The sequence below is a fragment of the Labrus mixtus genome, chromosome 20 (genome assembly GCF_963584025.1).
Source record: "Labrus mixtus chromosome 20, fLabMix1.1, whole genome shotgun sequence".
Taxonomy (NCBI): Eukaryota; Metazoa; Chordata; class Actinopteri; order Labriformes; family Labridae; genus Labrus; species Labrus mixtus.
In genome coordinates, this window is record NC_083631.1 from 13,846,466 (window position 1) to 13,862,802 (window position 16,337).

The 16,337-nt window shown below is 40.9% G+C and overlaps 1 protein-coding gene across 1 annotated transcript; it reads right to left on the bottom strand.

Annotated features, from left to right (window-relative positions):
• Positions 1-1,916: 1,916 nt before the first annotated feature.
• fmnl1a (formin-like 1a) lies at positions 1,917-13,885 on the bottom strand. Its single transcript, XM_061065816.1, has 25 exons — positions 13,304-13,885; positions 10,754-10,837; positions 10,302-10,388; positions 10,110-10,183; positions 9,282-9,365; positions 9,042-9,185; positions 7,964-8,072; positions 7,683-7,759; positions 7,508-7,601; positions 7,046-7,120; positions 6,823-6,933; positions 6,370-6,519; positions 6,182-6,283; positions 4,855-5,434; positions 4,648-4,772; positions 4,334-4,536; positions 4,020-4,254; positions 3,856-3,924; positions 3,690-3,770; positions 3,426-3,555; positions 3,167-3,330; positions 2,972-3,073; positions 2,791-2,886; positions 2,467-2,581; positions 1,917-2,349 (listed from the first exon to the last, which is right to left on the bottom strand). The coding sequence occupies exons 1-25, from the start codon at positions 13,487-13,489 to the stop codon at positions 2,285-2,287; spliced, it is 3,342 nt and encodes a 1,113-aa protein (XP_060921799.1). The 5' UTR covers positions 13,490-13,885; the 3' UTR covers positions 1,917-2,284.
• Positions 13,886-16,337: the final 2,452 nt, after the last annotated feature.

Below are 16,337 nucleotides of genomic sequence, written 5' to 3' on the forward strand. Positions count from 1 at the left end.
CACGGTGGATGCCCCTGGCAATCAGTAAAACTCATGCAAACTTGAAATGAAAACTAGAAGAAATATACATCTATAAATATATCTAAGTGAGATGTTTGTGTATGATATTATAATTGTGAAGAAAAGTGTGATATATATATAGGCCTAGATTCAATTATATACTGTACAATGTCATCATCTCTTCAGTTTTTATATATTAGTGACCATTTTGTACAGATTTTTCTTTTTTAAGTCATTGACAGAGATATTACATTTCACACTGAGATTATTTATTCATACACAGAACATTTTTATATTTGTTTAAAAATATCTGTATAGATAACAGTTACTCTCTGTAAAATACACTGATGTTCCTTTTTTTAATTCTAGGATTTTTCGTTATGAACACTGATTAAGGGTTTATGTCATTTTGATTTATGATCAAGCTTGTCCCTGAAAACGCTTGTCCAGCTCAGTCGCACCTTCGCCTCCTTATGTGAAGGATCTCTTATGAGGTGTGAGACGCTGGACCAGTGCCTGTGCTTAGGGACTTATTTTGCTACAAGTTTTTTTTTTGTTTGACGGGGTTGCTTTCTGAACCTGTGCTCTGTGTTTTTTTTTGTTTTTTTTGGAGGGGGGTATTTTATTAGTTTGTTCTGTTTTACCCCATCCTGTATTTGTGATTCAGCCGGTATTAGTGAGGAAGGAATGGTCCCAAACAAAGATGTATCATGGGTACTACTGTGAAAGGTCAGTTTATGGCTCAAAGGCTTTACACAGAGCCTTGCTGCTTTGACAAAAGAAAGTATATGGCTTTAATGTCCCTCTGTGTCATGTTTGCATGTGGACCTGAGTGGTAGAAATGTGAATGTTGATGCTCAGTGCTCAGCATTCAGAGACAGCAGGCTCTTAACCTTCACAACAGTTGGAAGTATATTTTGTTTAGCTCCAGTTGTTGCACTGAGAGGCTCTAAGTAGCATACAAAGCTAAACCACAAAAAGATATTCAAGCCACCAAGATGGGTCAGTAAGGGACTTCATGTAGAGTTGTATGAATTTAAAGTTTGGTCTCCTCTTTGCCATTTTATCTTTTTTTATAATGAACCTACATTCTATATAGTATGTATATGAGGTTTTTACATGAATGTGTGGATGTTCAAAAGTCTTGGCATCAAAAGTAGAAAAACAAAATTGACTTGTAAATAGGCCGAGTCATTCCTAGCGAGTTCTTCAAATTGTTATGTCCAAAAGAAGATGTTTTATTAATAAACTATGGCAAAGGGTACAAAAGGTATATACAAAACAATGCATGAATAGTCTCAAAGCAATCGCACGGTGCAGTCGAAAAAAAAAATGTTGTCTACATGGTTTTTTTCAAGAAAATGAGATCGAGAGAGAAAGAGAAAAAGTGGTTTCCAAACACGGAGGAATGAGACAGATGTTTGGGTATCTGTGACACAGGCATGCTCAGTCTTACTGTGACGTTATGTGACCATGAGGATGATGATAGTGGCCGAGAGTGTTTGAATGTCTAGAAGGATTCGGAATGCTTGAACGCACCCCAACCAGAGAAGCCACCAGTGATGGCGCACTCTTTCCACTGAGTGATTCTCCCACTTGTAGAGTAGTGTGATATAAGAACAAAAATAATACAGAAAATAGATCTATAATATAATGATAATATATAAATTTAAAAGCCTACTGACACTGGAGATACTAATTTATCAGTGTGGATGCCATGATATTCTGTGAGAAATGTGTGTTTTTCCTGTGAGAAGACAGTCGGCAGTTGACCCTGCCTTCTTTTGTACATAATTTGCTGTGATTGTGTGTCCAATAAAGTGCAGCTCTCTTGTACACTGGTGGCGTCTCATCTTGCTTTATAAACCCTTCACACTGTGGAAAAACTCTCATTTTGTAAAGAAAAACAAAAGTAATTGGTTCAAAAGTGTGTTTATTTAAAGTGAAGTTTGTCTTGATACTGAATAGATAACAACACGACAAATTTAGAGCATACAAAGCCATGAGGCAACACAGTAATAATCAAAATAGTTTTTTTGTTTTTTTTTAACAGATTTGAAATCAAATTCATGGACGTTTTTAATAGAAATATTCAATAATTCAATCTCTATTTACACAGCAAATTCACGCTAAAATGTTTGCAAAAATACACACTGCCAAATCGCTTAATAGATATGTTTCATAAACTATATACAGAAAGTTTAAATCCTGTTCTTTTATCTGTATGCTTATAAGTGGTTCCGTTTCATTATTTAAAAAAAAAAAGTCTTTGAACAGAAGTAGCTCAAGTGTCCTGGCGCTGTGCCGGCCGACGACCATCTGTCGGCCTGAACGGTGTGTTCCTTAAATCTGAGTCGGGGGGAAAAGACAAGGCAAGTTTCAACATCCCGTAGACGTCTTAACATGCAGCACACATGCTTAAAACCTCTCCAATCATCTCCTGCAGGGGGAATCGTGTTACCGTACCTGTGATGATGTCCTCCAAGGCGCCATCCTTCCCTTCGCGTACCTGTGGTTTCACCTGCCTCTTCTTCAGCTCAGCTATCAGGTCCATCTGTGGCATCTTAGGCATCATAGGCCCCTTATGGTGCAAGAATCAAAAGAAGCATTGAAGATTAATGAAACAACCATCTCAGAGCTTTAGTTACATGTGTTGTAACTGCAGATTTGTTGGTTTACACTGTATGTAGCATTCCCAAGCAACTTGACCTTTGAAATAACCCAAAAGCTATTAAAATGATACCTGGGAATAAAAAAACATTGGATATTTAATTTCAGAAAATCGTTTACCTTTTGAGCCCCAGGCTTGTTTGGAGACACGGTGTCTTTTCCCTCTTTGCTCTCTCTCTCCATTTTCTTTTTCTGCTCGATGTCCTGCAGTGCTGCCTGTGTTTAATCCAGGGCAAAACAGTTAGCCTTACATGCAGCGTTTGTTATGCACGAGTATCAGAGAGCTAGCGCACGTGCTCACCTTATAGGCCCTTATCAAGCGTACAAACACCGGGAAAAACATGGAAGGCTGTGTGGTTTTGGGGTTCTCACCGAAATACTCCACCACAGATAAGTACGCCTCCTGGAGAGAGAGAAAGAACAACAACAACTGGATGAAAAATACATCCAAAGGAAGATAGACATCTATGTGATCAGAGTTGTGTGAAAGGCTAACCTGTGCTGTCTTGCTGTCTTTGATGAAAGTTTCCAGCTGCTCACTGTTGGTTTTAATGAAATCCTTCAGCACAGGAATGTCATCCTGCACCAGGAATTCCTTTTTTGCCATCTCCATTCCTCGTTCTAATGAGCGGATATCCTGAAGAATGCCATCCAGTGATACTGCAGAGCAACAACACCAGTAAGTGTGAAGCAAATCTCAATTTCAATCACAGGTTACAGAACAGACGACCTTGATTTATTTAGTGTTAACATACCAAGTGCTGCCTTGTCTACAAAGTGTAGCTCGGTGTGGAAATCTGCCAAGTCGGGGTATTTTTCCTGGATGATGCTGGTGATGAATTGAAGTAACGTCTGGGAGCGGTCAGTCGATTTGGTCTCAAACAGCTACAAAAGGCGACGTTGGTAAGTTTTCATTAGTTTTAAAATAACTCAACAGCTAAAAGCATGAGACTCTTCAAGGTCATTCTAATGCTTATTGCTTGAACTTTTGATTTGTAGAAGAACAAAATGCTACTTACAAGGTCCAGACTCTGCAGCCGAAACCCGTAAACGGCGCCCCTTTTACTGCTGTTCATGTAGTTTCCAAAGGCGAGAATAATCTGGAAGGGAACACATGAGAAGACTTGTGAGAAAAATCAAAAGACATAGAAGATACACGTGCATGTCATGTTATCCTTTAATTACCTCTAAGATCTTCTTCAGTTTGGCTGAAGACTTGACGGACATTGATGCAGCAATAATGGAGTTCAGTTGCTGTGGGTGAGGTCAAAACAAAATGAGAACCCTCAATTTCTAAAGTATTCTCAGAGGCCAGTCAATAATGAACGTAATATATTTGACAAACTGACCGGCTGCAGGTGTTTGACAGTCTCTGGGAAGTTGCCCATGAAGATGAGAGTGTTTATTCGCTGCTTTAGACGAGGAATCTTCCCAAAGCGTAAAATAAACTGGTCCTCGTCAGTCAGTGCCTCGAGCGGGCGCCCATCTTTCTCGTAGTTCAGAAGCAGCTTCATCTCGAAATCTGACGGTATGAAGTGCTCGAGTAACTCCAGGAAGTCTACGGACAGAGACTGCTGGTCGTACCTGTAGAAAAAGAGTCACGATAGTCATCCAGTTGGAACGTGTTAGAGAGAAGGGGGAAGGTCTCCAGTAAAGCACATACGTCTCGATAGCGGTGCAGAGTCCTGATGGGTTCATCCCCCCCTTGCGTAAAGTGATGGCCAGATTCTTGGCCTTATTGCCGTCAATCAGGGTGGTCTTGCTGGGGGCCCTCTGGAGTACCTTCTTGTTGATCTTGGCCAGGTCTTTTGGATTACCCTGTGCCCGAGTCTTAAACTGTTCCTCAAATATCTCCATGTTCAGCTCCTGATGCAGGAAGTTAAACATGATGTAGACATTTTAAAGGCCACGTTTTCTAAAAGAAAAAAACAGTAGAGTGAACATTTTAAAAAAAGATTAGAGGTGGCATCTTCTTACCCCTAAGACCTGCTCGTCATCCAGTTCATTGAAGACTGTGCCTGTCACCTGGTTTGGTTTTAAGGCCTGCCAGTTTAACAAAGGCATCTTGAACTTGGTCTGAATGGGTTTCTTTGTCTTGAGCCCTGAAGAAAGAAAAAAACAAATGAATAAGAACTTGACTCTTGACAACTTTCCACACTTTTTTTTAAAATCAAAAACGCTTACCAGACTGAGCATTTGGTGCTCCAGGAGGAGGTGGGGGTCCGCCACCAGGTGGGGCAGGGGGAGGTGGGGGTCCAGAACCAGGAGGAGGAGGAGGAGGAGGAGGAGGTGGGGGTCCACTACCGGGAAGAGGAGGAGGAGGTGGAGGTGGGGGAGCTCCTGGTAGAGGTGGGGGTGGAGGTGGCGGAGGTGGAGGTGGAGGTGGAGAGGCAACAGACGCTGGTCCCCCAGGAGGAGGTGGAGGGGGAGGTGGAGGTGGAGGGCCTGAATGGCTGGTCTGTTGGGATTCAGAATCAGTGACAGAGGACGCAGCAGCAGGAGGGTCAGCTGAGGCCGGTGCTTGGAGGTATTCGACCACCGTCACAGGCACCACCTGGATGTCCAGACCTCCCGAGGCGCTGCGTCCCAGTCGAATCAACCCTTTGTCCTGCAGCTCCTGGATCTTCTGCTCCAGCTCTGAGGACATCTGAGGGGCGAAGGTGCTCAGACGCTCCCTGTCCCTCTCCCGCTCCCTGTCCAGCTCCCGCTCTCGCTCTCTCTGCTGCAAGGAGCTGACCTGAGAACAGGACTCTCTCAGACTCTCCTGAAAAACACAAAACTGTAAACACAGGGTGCACAAAAACAGTCTTTCTTTAGAATTGAAGAAGACATGTTCTGAAGCACACAAAGTTTTTTTTTCTTCTCATAGTCCACTGCACAGCTCCTACATTGCACCTTTTGTACATTTTGTGTTTTTAATTTTTTATATTTTACATTTTTAAATGCTATTTTATATATTGTAATAGCTTCTTATACTGTATTATTTAAGTTGTTGCTAGTTCTGCTGTATTTCCTTGTTAATTGTTTAACACCAATACACCAAGTCAAATTCCTTGAATGTGTAAATGTACTTGGCAATAAAACCCGATTCTGATTCTGAAAGTATACGACAAAGTTATATTTTACCAGAAAAAACTCACTCTAGATAAAAAAATGTTAACCTCGTGGAGGTGCTTTAAGAGAAAAAACTGATTTATTAAGACTTAATTAAAGTTTGTTCAAAATGTCCTGACAATGTAAACATGGTTGTTATATGGAGAGATATTTGAGTGTGGACAAACACTGCTACCTATAGGCTGAGGGTCATCTATGGATAATCATCTGCAGGTAAAAGTGCAATTCCTCGTTTTAATGTTATACTGAAGGTGATTTGATTTGAATGTACTTCTTAATTGAGATTATTGAGATCATGTAAAGACTCACTCCTTTGCACTCATTAATAACAAATCAATGTGAGAATGCTTCACCTTGGCTTATCTGTGTCATTACACATAGATCCTGGCATACTTACTTTGAGCAGCTCGGCCTCCTTGGTGGCCTGCATGAGCTGAGTCTCCAGTTCAGATATCCTCTCTCCCGACAGATTCTCGATCTCCTGAAGCCGACCGCTCAGCTAAGACACAGGCAACAGTCCTTCAACATCACAACTTTTACAATTCATGTTCATTTTTTTTTTTTTTTTCCATTTATGTGTCTGACCTGTGAGTTGTGCTCCTGCAGTTCATCCACGTGCTCCAGCACCCCTCCTCTGTTCTCAGCGTCCTCCAGTAGGGCTCCTACATCCAACACATTGTCCAGGTAAGCCTGGATCTGCACCTGCAGCTTCTCTGACTCTGTAACCTTCAGACCCTTTCACATGAACACAGATAATAATAACTTTAACAAAATAAATCTTATGATTGGCATTAAAAAGAATAATTGTGTAATTATTGCAAATGTATTTTTATTCTTTTGGGTGCTGAATGGTGTGCTGTGCCTTTAAGACATTTTTCACTGAACACGTTCATTGCTGCAGGTGCCCCCTTTTCACTCTGTGGCTGGATCTGTTGTGATTTAAAGAGTATCAACTACAGCAGCTCTAACTTTTGACCCTTGATAAGGACTGAGCTGCAGACACCAGCAGTTTACTCTGAGACGTTTATACAGACTCACCTCTAGATATTTGTCCAGCCCGAGGTGAGTGAACTCATACTGTAGATGAACTCGGAAGTTCATGTTCTCCACTGAATGGACCACGATGTTAATAAACTGCATGCAGGCCACCTGGAAACAGACATAATGGGGGATTATTTCTGAAGAACATCCACAATCTCATCTCTCTGTAGCTGTTAAAAAAAAGTCAGACAGTGTGGAGGTGACATGTTTATGGACCTACCATGAAGTCTATGTTGCTGTCATCATTGATGAAGTACTCCATCAGCTTCTCAAAACGGTTCTTTTCTCTGCTCACCTGAAAAAGATGGAAACTTATTTATTGAAACATGGTACTTTGTAAATCACTTTTATTTTTGTCCGAATGGGGGCGTAAGAGAGTCGTAAATGCAAAAGTCCTTTTCCGTGACAAAGAGATACCTGATCTCAGTCACATTAAAAAAATGAGGATATATTTGAACCTGTGCACTGTACTTGCATTTGAACAACACAAATGTTTATGACTGTTCCCCATGTGCAACGATTATGACCGTAGTGCATGTGAGGGCTGGATTGTGTCAGCAGCGAGATGAGTTACCAAAGAGGGGAAGTGTGGAACAATGGCTTGACTGAGCGTGCAACAGTCAAAGTCAAACTGAGTTGTCATTTAATTCAAAGCAAATGACTTGATAAAAACAAATTTCACCTCTTTAAAATTGTCAAAAGCAGAGAGAATGATGTCATGTCCTCCTCTGACGAGACACACAGCAGCCAGCAGCTCCAACACAAGAGCTTTGGTCCTGCCGCAGAATAGGAGGGTTAGATATGGCTACAGACAGACAGACAGAAAATACAAACTTTATCTACTCATTGACACTAACCTGGGATTCCTGCTGTTGAGACTGAGGGTGATCTCATTGACACAGCGAGGGTGAGTCATCACCAGATTAAACCCAGACTTAAAAAAGGAGAAGAAACCAAAGGATAAAATTAGGGCCAACATATACGTAGCTGATGTGTTCAAAGATTCAGGGACGACTTTAAATTGTATAATGAGGGGCAAAAGCTCACATAAGTAAAACAACAGTGGGCAAAAAAAATCTTTCCCCATCTTTAAGAGCAAAAGACACAATAAAGCAAACACAGTCAATTCATGCTTCACCTGGTAGTTCATGATGGCTCGCAGACACATTATGCACACATGTACATCATCTCTCTGGTAGGACGTATGGGACTTCTTATGCATCTTGTTCCCTAGAGTGGAGCTTATTCTGTAGAGGGATATCAATATGAACAAATGAATACGTGCTTTATAAAATAGAGAAGCTACTGTGTGAGTAAATGTTTTGTAGTTGATTCCGATAACTGATAAGATGCATTTAAAAAAAAAAGTTTGTAGGGGCGCTGTTGGCCGAGTGATTAGGGTGCGCACCCCATGTACAGAGGCTATAGTCCTCAAAGCGGGCGGCCGGGGTTCAAATCCGACACTGGTTCCTTTCCCACATGCCATTCCCCACTGTCCCTGTCCCTAATTTCTGACCTTATCCACTGTCATGCCTCTCCAATAAAGGCACAAAAAGCCAAAAAAATATATCTTTGAATCAGGGTATTTGCCAGATGGTTGGAATGTCCTAGTTTTAGTAGAAGCTGGTGTCAATAGCAGGTCGATGATCATGCAATTTCATGAGGAAGCAGCAGAAAAAGAGCACGCTACAGTTCAGATAAATGCTCCCATAGATTTATCTCTCGCCACAATTCATTTTACACATCATCAGCATTTGGTTGGTCTACTTGCGCTGTCATAATGTTTGATAACATTTTGGACCTAAATAATCAAATTAAAAGATAAAGAATCCCTCAGATAGGGTTCAGGTTAAGCTCAGTGGTTAGAGCGTGCGCCCCATGTACAGAGGCTGTGGTCACAGAGGCTGTGGTCACAGAGGCTGTGGGTTCAGATTCAATGTCAACCCTTTGATGCATTTTCAACTCCCCCCCCCCCCTCTCTCTCCCAGTGTTTTCTATATCTATTCAGATGTCCTATCCAATGAAGGCAAAATGGTCCTAAAAAGTAGCTTTAAAAAATCCTGAGAAATGGATGATGATCGTTTTGATCCAGTCTGGCAAATACAAAGCATTTTGCATTTGAACAACTCTGTTGTACTAATATATCTCACCATTACACCATTACCCTCCCTTGTCTGACCATAGGTGTATCTATTAATGCTAAGAGTTGTTCTTACCTGACAGTCAGAGCGCGAGCAGCTCTGGTCATCCCGTGTGACTGGGAGCTGCTGGGGCTTTTTGTCAAGTCTTCCATGGACCTCTCCACAGGTTTTCCTCTGTCTGACAGGGTGCCACCATTTTCAAAACTCTCCACATCAAACCTAAAGAGATAGCAACAACAACAACAACAAAAACATCCAGGTTAATAAAGTATTGTTTTGAAGGAGAGTCATCTGTGACTTAAGAGTGTTACTTACGAGGCGTCACTCTGTGCATGGGACAGGTACTCCACGAGAACATCCAAACCTTTGTTCTGGTCATTAAGAAACTCTTGAGCCCATCTACGGAAATAAAGTATGTGGATTATAAGAAGAACACTCAGAGAGAAATATTTTACCAATGTTTGTTCGTGATTATGTGCTCAGATTGGATATAAACCCTGACTGCGATACTTGAAAAGAAAAAAGAAAAATCTCTTAAAAAGCAATGTTGATTCATTAACAGGTTAACACACTCTGACTCAAGCCATTACCCTCTGATTATACTGTTTCAACCTTTCTTGTATTGTTTGACCTGCAATGTAATGTCACCAGTCATTCCAGTAAACTGTCAATAGCAACTGTTTTGTAACTTTTTTTATTTTCTGATTTAATTTGCTACTATCACACAACTTTACAACAACAATTCCCCTAAAACATAGTTTAAAAAAAAAAAAAACTGTGTTTAAAGCCCAATAATCATCCCGATACTTCAAAACGTCATTTAATAAACAAAGGTGCCCTGTGTTGTTCTCTATAAAGCAATGCTTTACAAATATGCACGTGCATATGACCGACAACATGTGCAGTGCAAAACTCATTTCTGCCATCAGACTCACAAACTATTAATAGACTGTCAGCTGGCAGCAGAAAAACAGACAAAAGGGTGCCCGCTTCATTGCACGATAAAAACATGAAAACTGAAAATAATTTTAAATATTAAAAAATAAAATCTATATTTAAAAAATATAAAATGAATAAGAATTTTTTTTTTTAAATAAACATTACACAACAAATTGTAACATAAATATCACTTTTCTGTCTTACCCGATGTGATTGGTGCGGAGTGATATCTCCAAATCTTTAAGGACCTGGGTGGCCTCTTGGATCCGCTTCTTCAGCTAAAGATGCAGCAGGGGTGAGAATAAAATCAGCACTGTGATTAGGTAAGAAGGTAACCATGTGTAACCGTGTGTCAAATGAACGAAATGTGAAAAGTAGGTTATGCTTGACACTGACTCTGCGAGACACTCCTCCTTGATCCTGGTAGAAGCTCTTGATCTTAGCCAGGTAAGTGGAAGGGGGGCTCTTCACCTGGAAACGCTCCTGAGGAGGCAGAATTCATAGAGAGCTCCGTTAAAAGAGGCTTTTTGGACTGAGTTCATCTTTTCAACAGAGAGTTGGGCTTCACCTGAGACACATTTACAGGCACACAGCATCTCTAGCTATTACTGTCAGTGCTAGTAAACACATCAGACACAAACCGCTCTCTGTTTCCAAGACAACGCCTCTATGAGTTGCCACCACAGAGAATGTGCTACAAGGTTTCACACATTATCACCACACATCCATTTCGGGTGATCGGTTTTTTGTGTGTGTGTGTGTGTGTGTTCTCTTCCCCAGTGTGAGCAAAAGAGCAAGGATCCTTTCAGTTTAATGACATTTGTCAATGTTTACCTGTTAAATCTTACCTGATCACAGACTAGTTCCCACTTCTTGTCATTGTCATACTGGCTCAACAGCTTCAGTTTATCTGGAGGTAAGTTCATGTAGCTCTGAAAAAGACAATAAGACGACCAAATCTCACAATTTCAAACTTGAACATTTTTCTCTTCTAAAGCTCCACACAAGACTTCCAGTCATCTGCATACAATCATAAATATTCAAATATACCAAACCACAGATCGACCTTGTGAGTAGAGCAGAAGGGTGACTCACGGTTTACATGTATAGATCAAGGGCGGCCAGCAGGTATATATACATATATATATATATACATATATACCACCAGCAACCCCACCTACACCGGTTTGGTTCAGGTTGACTCAGCCGTCTCTGGAGTTGACACAGTCAGGCCAAAGAAGCATTGTTTCATTCTGATCTGTCTTGTCTGCCCAGGGTGAAATGTCTCCCTCCTTGTATAGAGATGACTCCCCCCCCCCAGTCTAAAGAGCCTAATAAAGCTCATTTGGGATCATACATTATTCACTAAGTAATTGCTGATTTTTTTGCGGTGGACAAATAATATCTAAAACGTACAATGTGCAAGAATGATCCTCAACATCTGTCATGTGAATACATGGTTTCATTAAACAGGTGAAGTATTATTTATGGTTTTTTTTTTTTTACCAAACTAATCATTTCAGTTGACACTGGGCGTTGATCTTAAGGTCTAACTGTTTGCACTTTCAAGGGGTGATGTTTGTATTTTTTTTTTCTCTGCGCTCTCAAAGAGAAAAGCAGAAACGGAAACAGCCCGCTGCTTTATTCTTGGGAGGGGTGGCTCTGTTGGCTTTACGTCTTTATAAGACTACCACACCTTAAAAAAAACAACAACCTCATGTTAAGGTTACTGTTCATATTCAGTTGCATTGTTTACTAAAAGCAAAAGTAATAATAATAAAAACAATATAAAAAAGAGAAGGTGCATTTCTCATTTCCTTGAAAAAGTGGTTACACAAACTTCAAAAAAATACATTCTCACAGAAAAGAAGGATACAGAATTACCTCTTTCTAGATTTTGCAATGGATGTTTTTGTTAAAAAAAAAAAGGAAGTGATGTCATACTTTCATAAAACTGAGAGGGGGGTAGTTGGAACAAAATGGAACAGGTTACCACTGTTAATCATCTGAGTGGTAAAGATGTTATGAAACTCAGAAACCACATGGTTATTTTCAGAAGTGTCTTTTCAAAGAAAAAAAAAATCACACGTGTTTGATCTTTGCAGAGCGCCACCTACAACATGATTTTAAAAAATGCTAACAAGTGGACGGGTACATGCTTGGAGATGGGCGTGTGTGTGTGTGTGTGTGTGTGTGTGTGTGTGTGTGTTGGGGGCATGAGTTGCTAGGTGATATCTGAAGAGGGCGTTTATATATATTTTGTATAAGTTACATGACATATATCAGCAGCGGGCCTGCAAGGTTCAAGGCTTATTTAAAAATGTAAGGCCTTGTGTTGAACCTAATAATAACAATATAAACACCAGCATTAATGTACTTTATGGCAGTGCAGTCATGAAACCGAGTTTATTGAGCACTTATTTATTGTTGAAAAGAGATGTTTCTTAATCCTTAAGCAGTTGGAGCAGAGCTAACATAACTGCTTCTGTTTGCACATCTGCAGACACTGAATGCAGCATTTACATGTGACCTTCAGGCACAAGGTGTATTTTATTTTCTCCAGCGGTAGGTAGACAGAAAAGCTCAAGCTGGAGAAAAAAATGACATTTAAGATAACGTATGGATGACAAGGAGCACTTTACTCATGTTAATGGAGGCTCTGCAGGCTGAGTGTCAGCATGACATCACTTATTTATTTTTTTACAGAAATTCCCCTTTAGAGCGTCTCATGCTCACTATGCCATTTATATGATCTCTAACTATTATTTTGAATATATGAAGTGTTTTATCTATTGGTTAAAAACATCAACAAGTTGAGAGTTTAAGCATTCTTAATACCAAACAAAAGCCTTCGATGTGTTTCCCTTTACCATGTCCCGAAAGTAATCTTCAAAAGTTTTGATCTTTTCCAACTTTTTGTAAGACTGAAGAAAGAATGATGCAACAGTTGGTTTCCAGGTCTTCTGGTCTGTAAATGTGTTGCTCAACTTCCTCTTTGGGCCAGCTCCCCAGGCAGGCACTAATCACCATGTTCCTCACAGTCAAGGAAAGACTAAGACTGTACCCATAAATCTTGCAAAATGATCCTAACATTATTTAGTCTATGATTCCTGTTTTTGACTTAAATTTAAGGATGTTAAAAGTGTAGGAATCATTTGCCTTTGGACTCGTTGCTAGATCACACATGAAGCACAAAAAAGTATCTCTCCCACCAGACAAATGAAATGATGGTTTGCAGGTGTAATATTTCAAAACAGTGAAGAATTACACTCTGTGACAAACAAAACACATTCATGTGTACCTGCTTATTAATCCAAACCACTACACAAAGCCTCTAACCCAAAACCAGCTAACCTTAGTAATGCATCAAGTGCAACATCTCAGGTGCAGCCACTCACCAGCACCACATTGAAGCGCTCCTCCAGCTCCTTCTCTGGGGGCATGGGCAGTTTGGGGGGAGCCGGTTGCTTCTTCTGCAAGGTAGAAGCGGGGTCACTCATTCCTGAAGCTGCCCCGACTGAGTTCCTGGCTTCTCGTCCCTCAGTCGGTTCCTGCTCCAAGCCCCCTGCAGCCGCATTCCCCATCACTAATCTCCAGAAGTAATCCAGGAGGAAAGCTGTGTACAAACCTTTTCTACCAAGAAATTAGTCTATCCGAAAATAGGGTGGTAAAAGGTGACCACTCCAAATGACAAAAACAAGCAGGCCTCAATCAGAGTCTTTGAGTCTTCAGTGAGAGGAACATAAAGTCTCTGGTCTACTGAATCTGCCTATAGTCCTAGTCCTGAGGACAGGGTGGTAGAAGAAGGTTGATTATTCTCATGTCTGTCCTCTCATATACCTGTAGCTCTTTGAGAATAAACAGCAAGCCTTAATGGGGCCTGTTGGGCTCCACGAGAAGAACCACCAAAGTGCACTGTTCTTTATACTACTTGACTGAAATCTACTCTGTCGACTGACTACTGAGGGCTGCATGTGAGAGGAAGGAGAGGGGAGTGTTGTCACTCTGCAACATAGACAGAAACCACAGAAGCAAAAAAGCAGAAGAGTAACTTCCTGTGCATGACAGCAACAGAACCTGAGTTGGAAGACAAGGGTGGAAGATGGGGTGGCAGCCAGGAAATTAGTCACAGTGTAAGATTTAAAAGTGAAGTAAATTCATATATTTGAGTTAATCCATGTATTTAAGTTTAAGTTAAAAAATAAGTTAACATTTATACAGTGAACTATTTACATATTTGAGTTTACGAAGTTAATGTTGATATTCTTACATGTTTTAATGTTTGCAGTAGCACCTAGCAACTGTGACCAAATTATATTGAATCTACCTCTGTGTTTATCATAATGTTTGCCTTGAGTTTAATCATCCTAACCTCTGATTGGCTAACGACGGGACATGTGATGAGTAACAAGGAAGTGTTGGTTGTCGTGTGGCAGAACAATGTGGATGACAGTAAAGTGCTGCTGAGAAAGTTATCCGTCTCCATCCTGCTGTTTCTCTTAACTAGAGTGATCCGTCCACCGCACATCGGACCCTCACGTTACAACAGCATAAAAAGTGTGCATGGTTAAAGAAACAAATGCCAAGCAAGCAAGAATGCAAAATGAACTAATTAGAAAATTCAACTATCTCCAACTTCTTACATGCACTTTTACTACTTTGGAGGCATTTATTGTCTATAAACCGGATCAACTTGCATGGTAGCACTGAAGTACATTTTGTTTTAGTCATTATATTTCAAGTAAGGTCATAAAACTGGCAGTCAGGTGAGGGTAAAAAACCTGTACGTCCCAAGCTCTGATCTGAAAACTAGGAAGGTCTTGTCAGCTAGGTGGGTGAACCCGAAACTTGCTTTGAGTAGATATTGATAGTGGGTCGTTGTCAGGCTTTGTTTGGGCTGAGCACTTAAGTTTCATTCTCTGTGCATCAACAGGAGAGGCAGTTGACGCGTGTCACACCCTCTGTTGATTGCAAGCTGAAAATCCAAGCTTAAAAGAGTCTGAATCCGAAACTGCCAGCAGAAGAAGCGTCTGATGCTTCAGCGTGGCCACAGAGCCCGGGCATCCACGACTACTGCTTTGCCTATTTCCTCTGGTCATCTGCTAAACGCAACATGTGCTACAAAGACATCTCTGTCATTCACGGGAACAGGAAAAGACACATCTGTCAAATCTTAACAACTTGTCTCTGCTTAAAAAAGCCTCTTCTACCCACCCTTCATTTACTTTTGGCCTCTGGAACTGTCAATCTGCTGTGAATAAAACTGAATTCATCCAAGCACTTGCAAAAATGTCACACATTCAGGCACTTGCCCTTACTGAAACCTGGATCCGCCCAGAAAATACAGTCACCTTTCTGTTGACACAGTGTTCTCACACACACCCCGCTCTGTTGGACGTGGAGGTGGTACAGGTATCTTCATTTCTAATACCTGGAAATTCAATGAACTCAGCAACAACTCCTCATTTGAAAGTCACACAGTCTTGGTTACTGCTCCTATTAAAATGTACATTGCTATCATTTACCGCCCACCAGGGTGTAATCTGGATGATTTTGTTGTGGAACTGGACATGCTACTCTCAGAAATCCCTGATGATGGAACACAGCTGATTGTAATGGGAGACATGAACATACACACAGATAAAGTCCAGGCAACAGACTTCCTTGCTCTCCTATCCTCATTTGACCTCACGCATGTCCCAACTCCTCCTACCCACAAAGCTTGCAACACTCTTGATTTAATTCTGACTCGGAACTGCTCGACAGCAAACCTGACTGTCACCCCTCTGCATCTGTGAAACCACTTCTTTATTCAATTCACAATCTCCTTGCTGGAACTCCCTCAGGCACACCCACAAATGGTGTCATACCACCAAAACATGCGGTCGCTCAAGCCAGCTCAGCTGTCTAAGAGGTAATGGCTGCCATGCCGCACTACACTAGACTAGACTCTTCTCCTCTGTCGCCCCCCGGTGGTGGAATTAACTTCCAAACTCCATTCGATCTGCAGAGTCCCTCTGCACCTTTAAGAAAAAGCTAAAGACCCAGCTCTTTCATGAATACCTACTAACTTAATGATGATGGTCTGCATAATATTGATGATGATGATGGTTGTGACAATGGTTTTTGTTTGATAACGACGACTTATAAGATGGTTTCTATACTGATTAGAGCTCTCAAGAACTGCCGTCAATGTTGTGCTTTGCCTCTGTGCAATGCCTGTCAGCACCTGTGTGTCCAATCGGACTCAAAGCTGATCGTTTGCTCTTACTGACATTGTTCTCTTTTCTCTATATCCTTGCTTGTGTTGTACTTACTCTCTGATGTACGTCACTTTGGATAAAAGCGAATAAATAATAAAAGTGTATACAAGTAAAATACAATAAAAGTGAATTGTAGTATTGTAGTAGTACGTCCTAAATGACAAGAAAT

Bases quoted from the DNA above. Each gene is read 5' to 3' on its own strand.
- fmnl1a (XM_061065816.1), bottom strand. From the start codon at position 13,489: ATGGGGAATGCGGCTGCAGGGGGCTTGGAGCAGGAACCGACTGAGGGA. The intron at 6,520-6,822 runs GTGAGTCTGTAT...TTCATGTGAAAG, and splicing joins GGCTGGACAAATATCTAGAG to GGTCTGAAGGTTACAGAGTC. The intron at 3,771-3,855 runs GTAATTAAAGGA...GTTCCCTTCCAG, and splicing joins AACTGAAGAAGATCTTAGAG to ATTATTCTCGCCTTTGGAAA.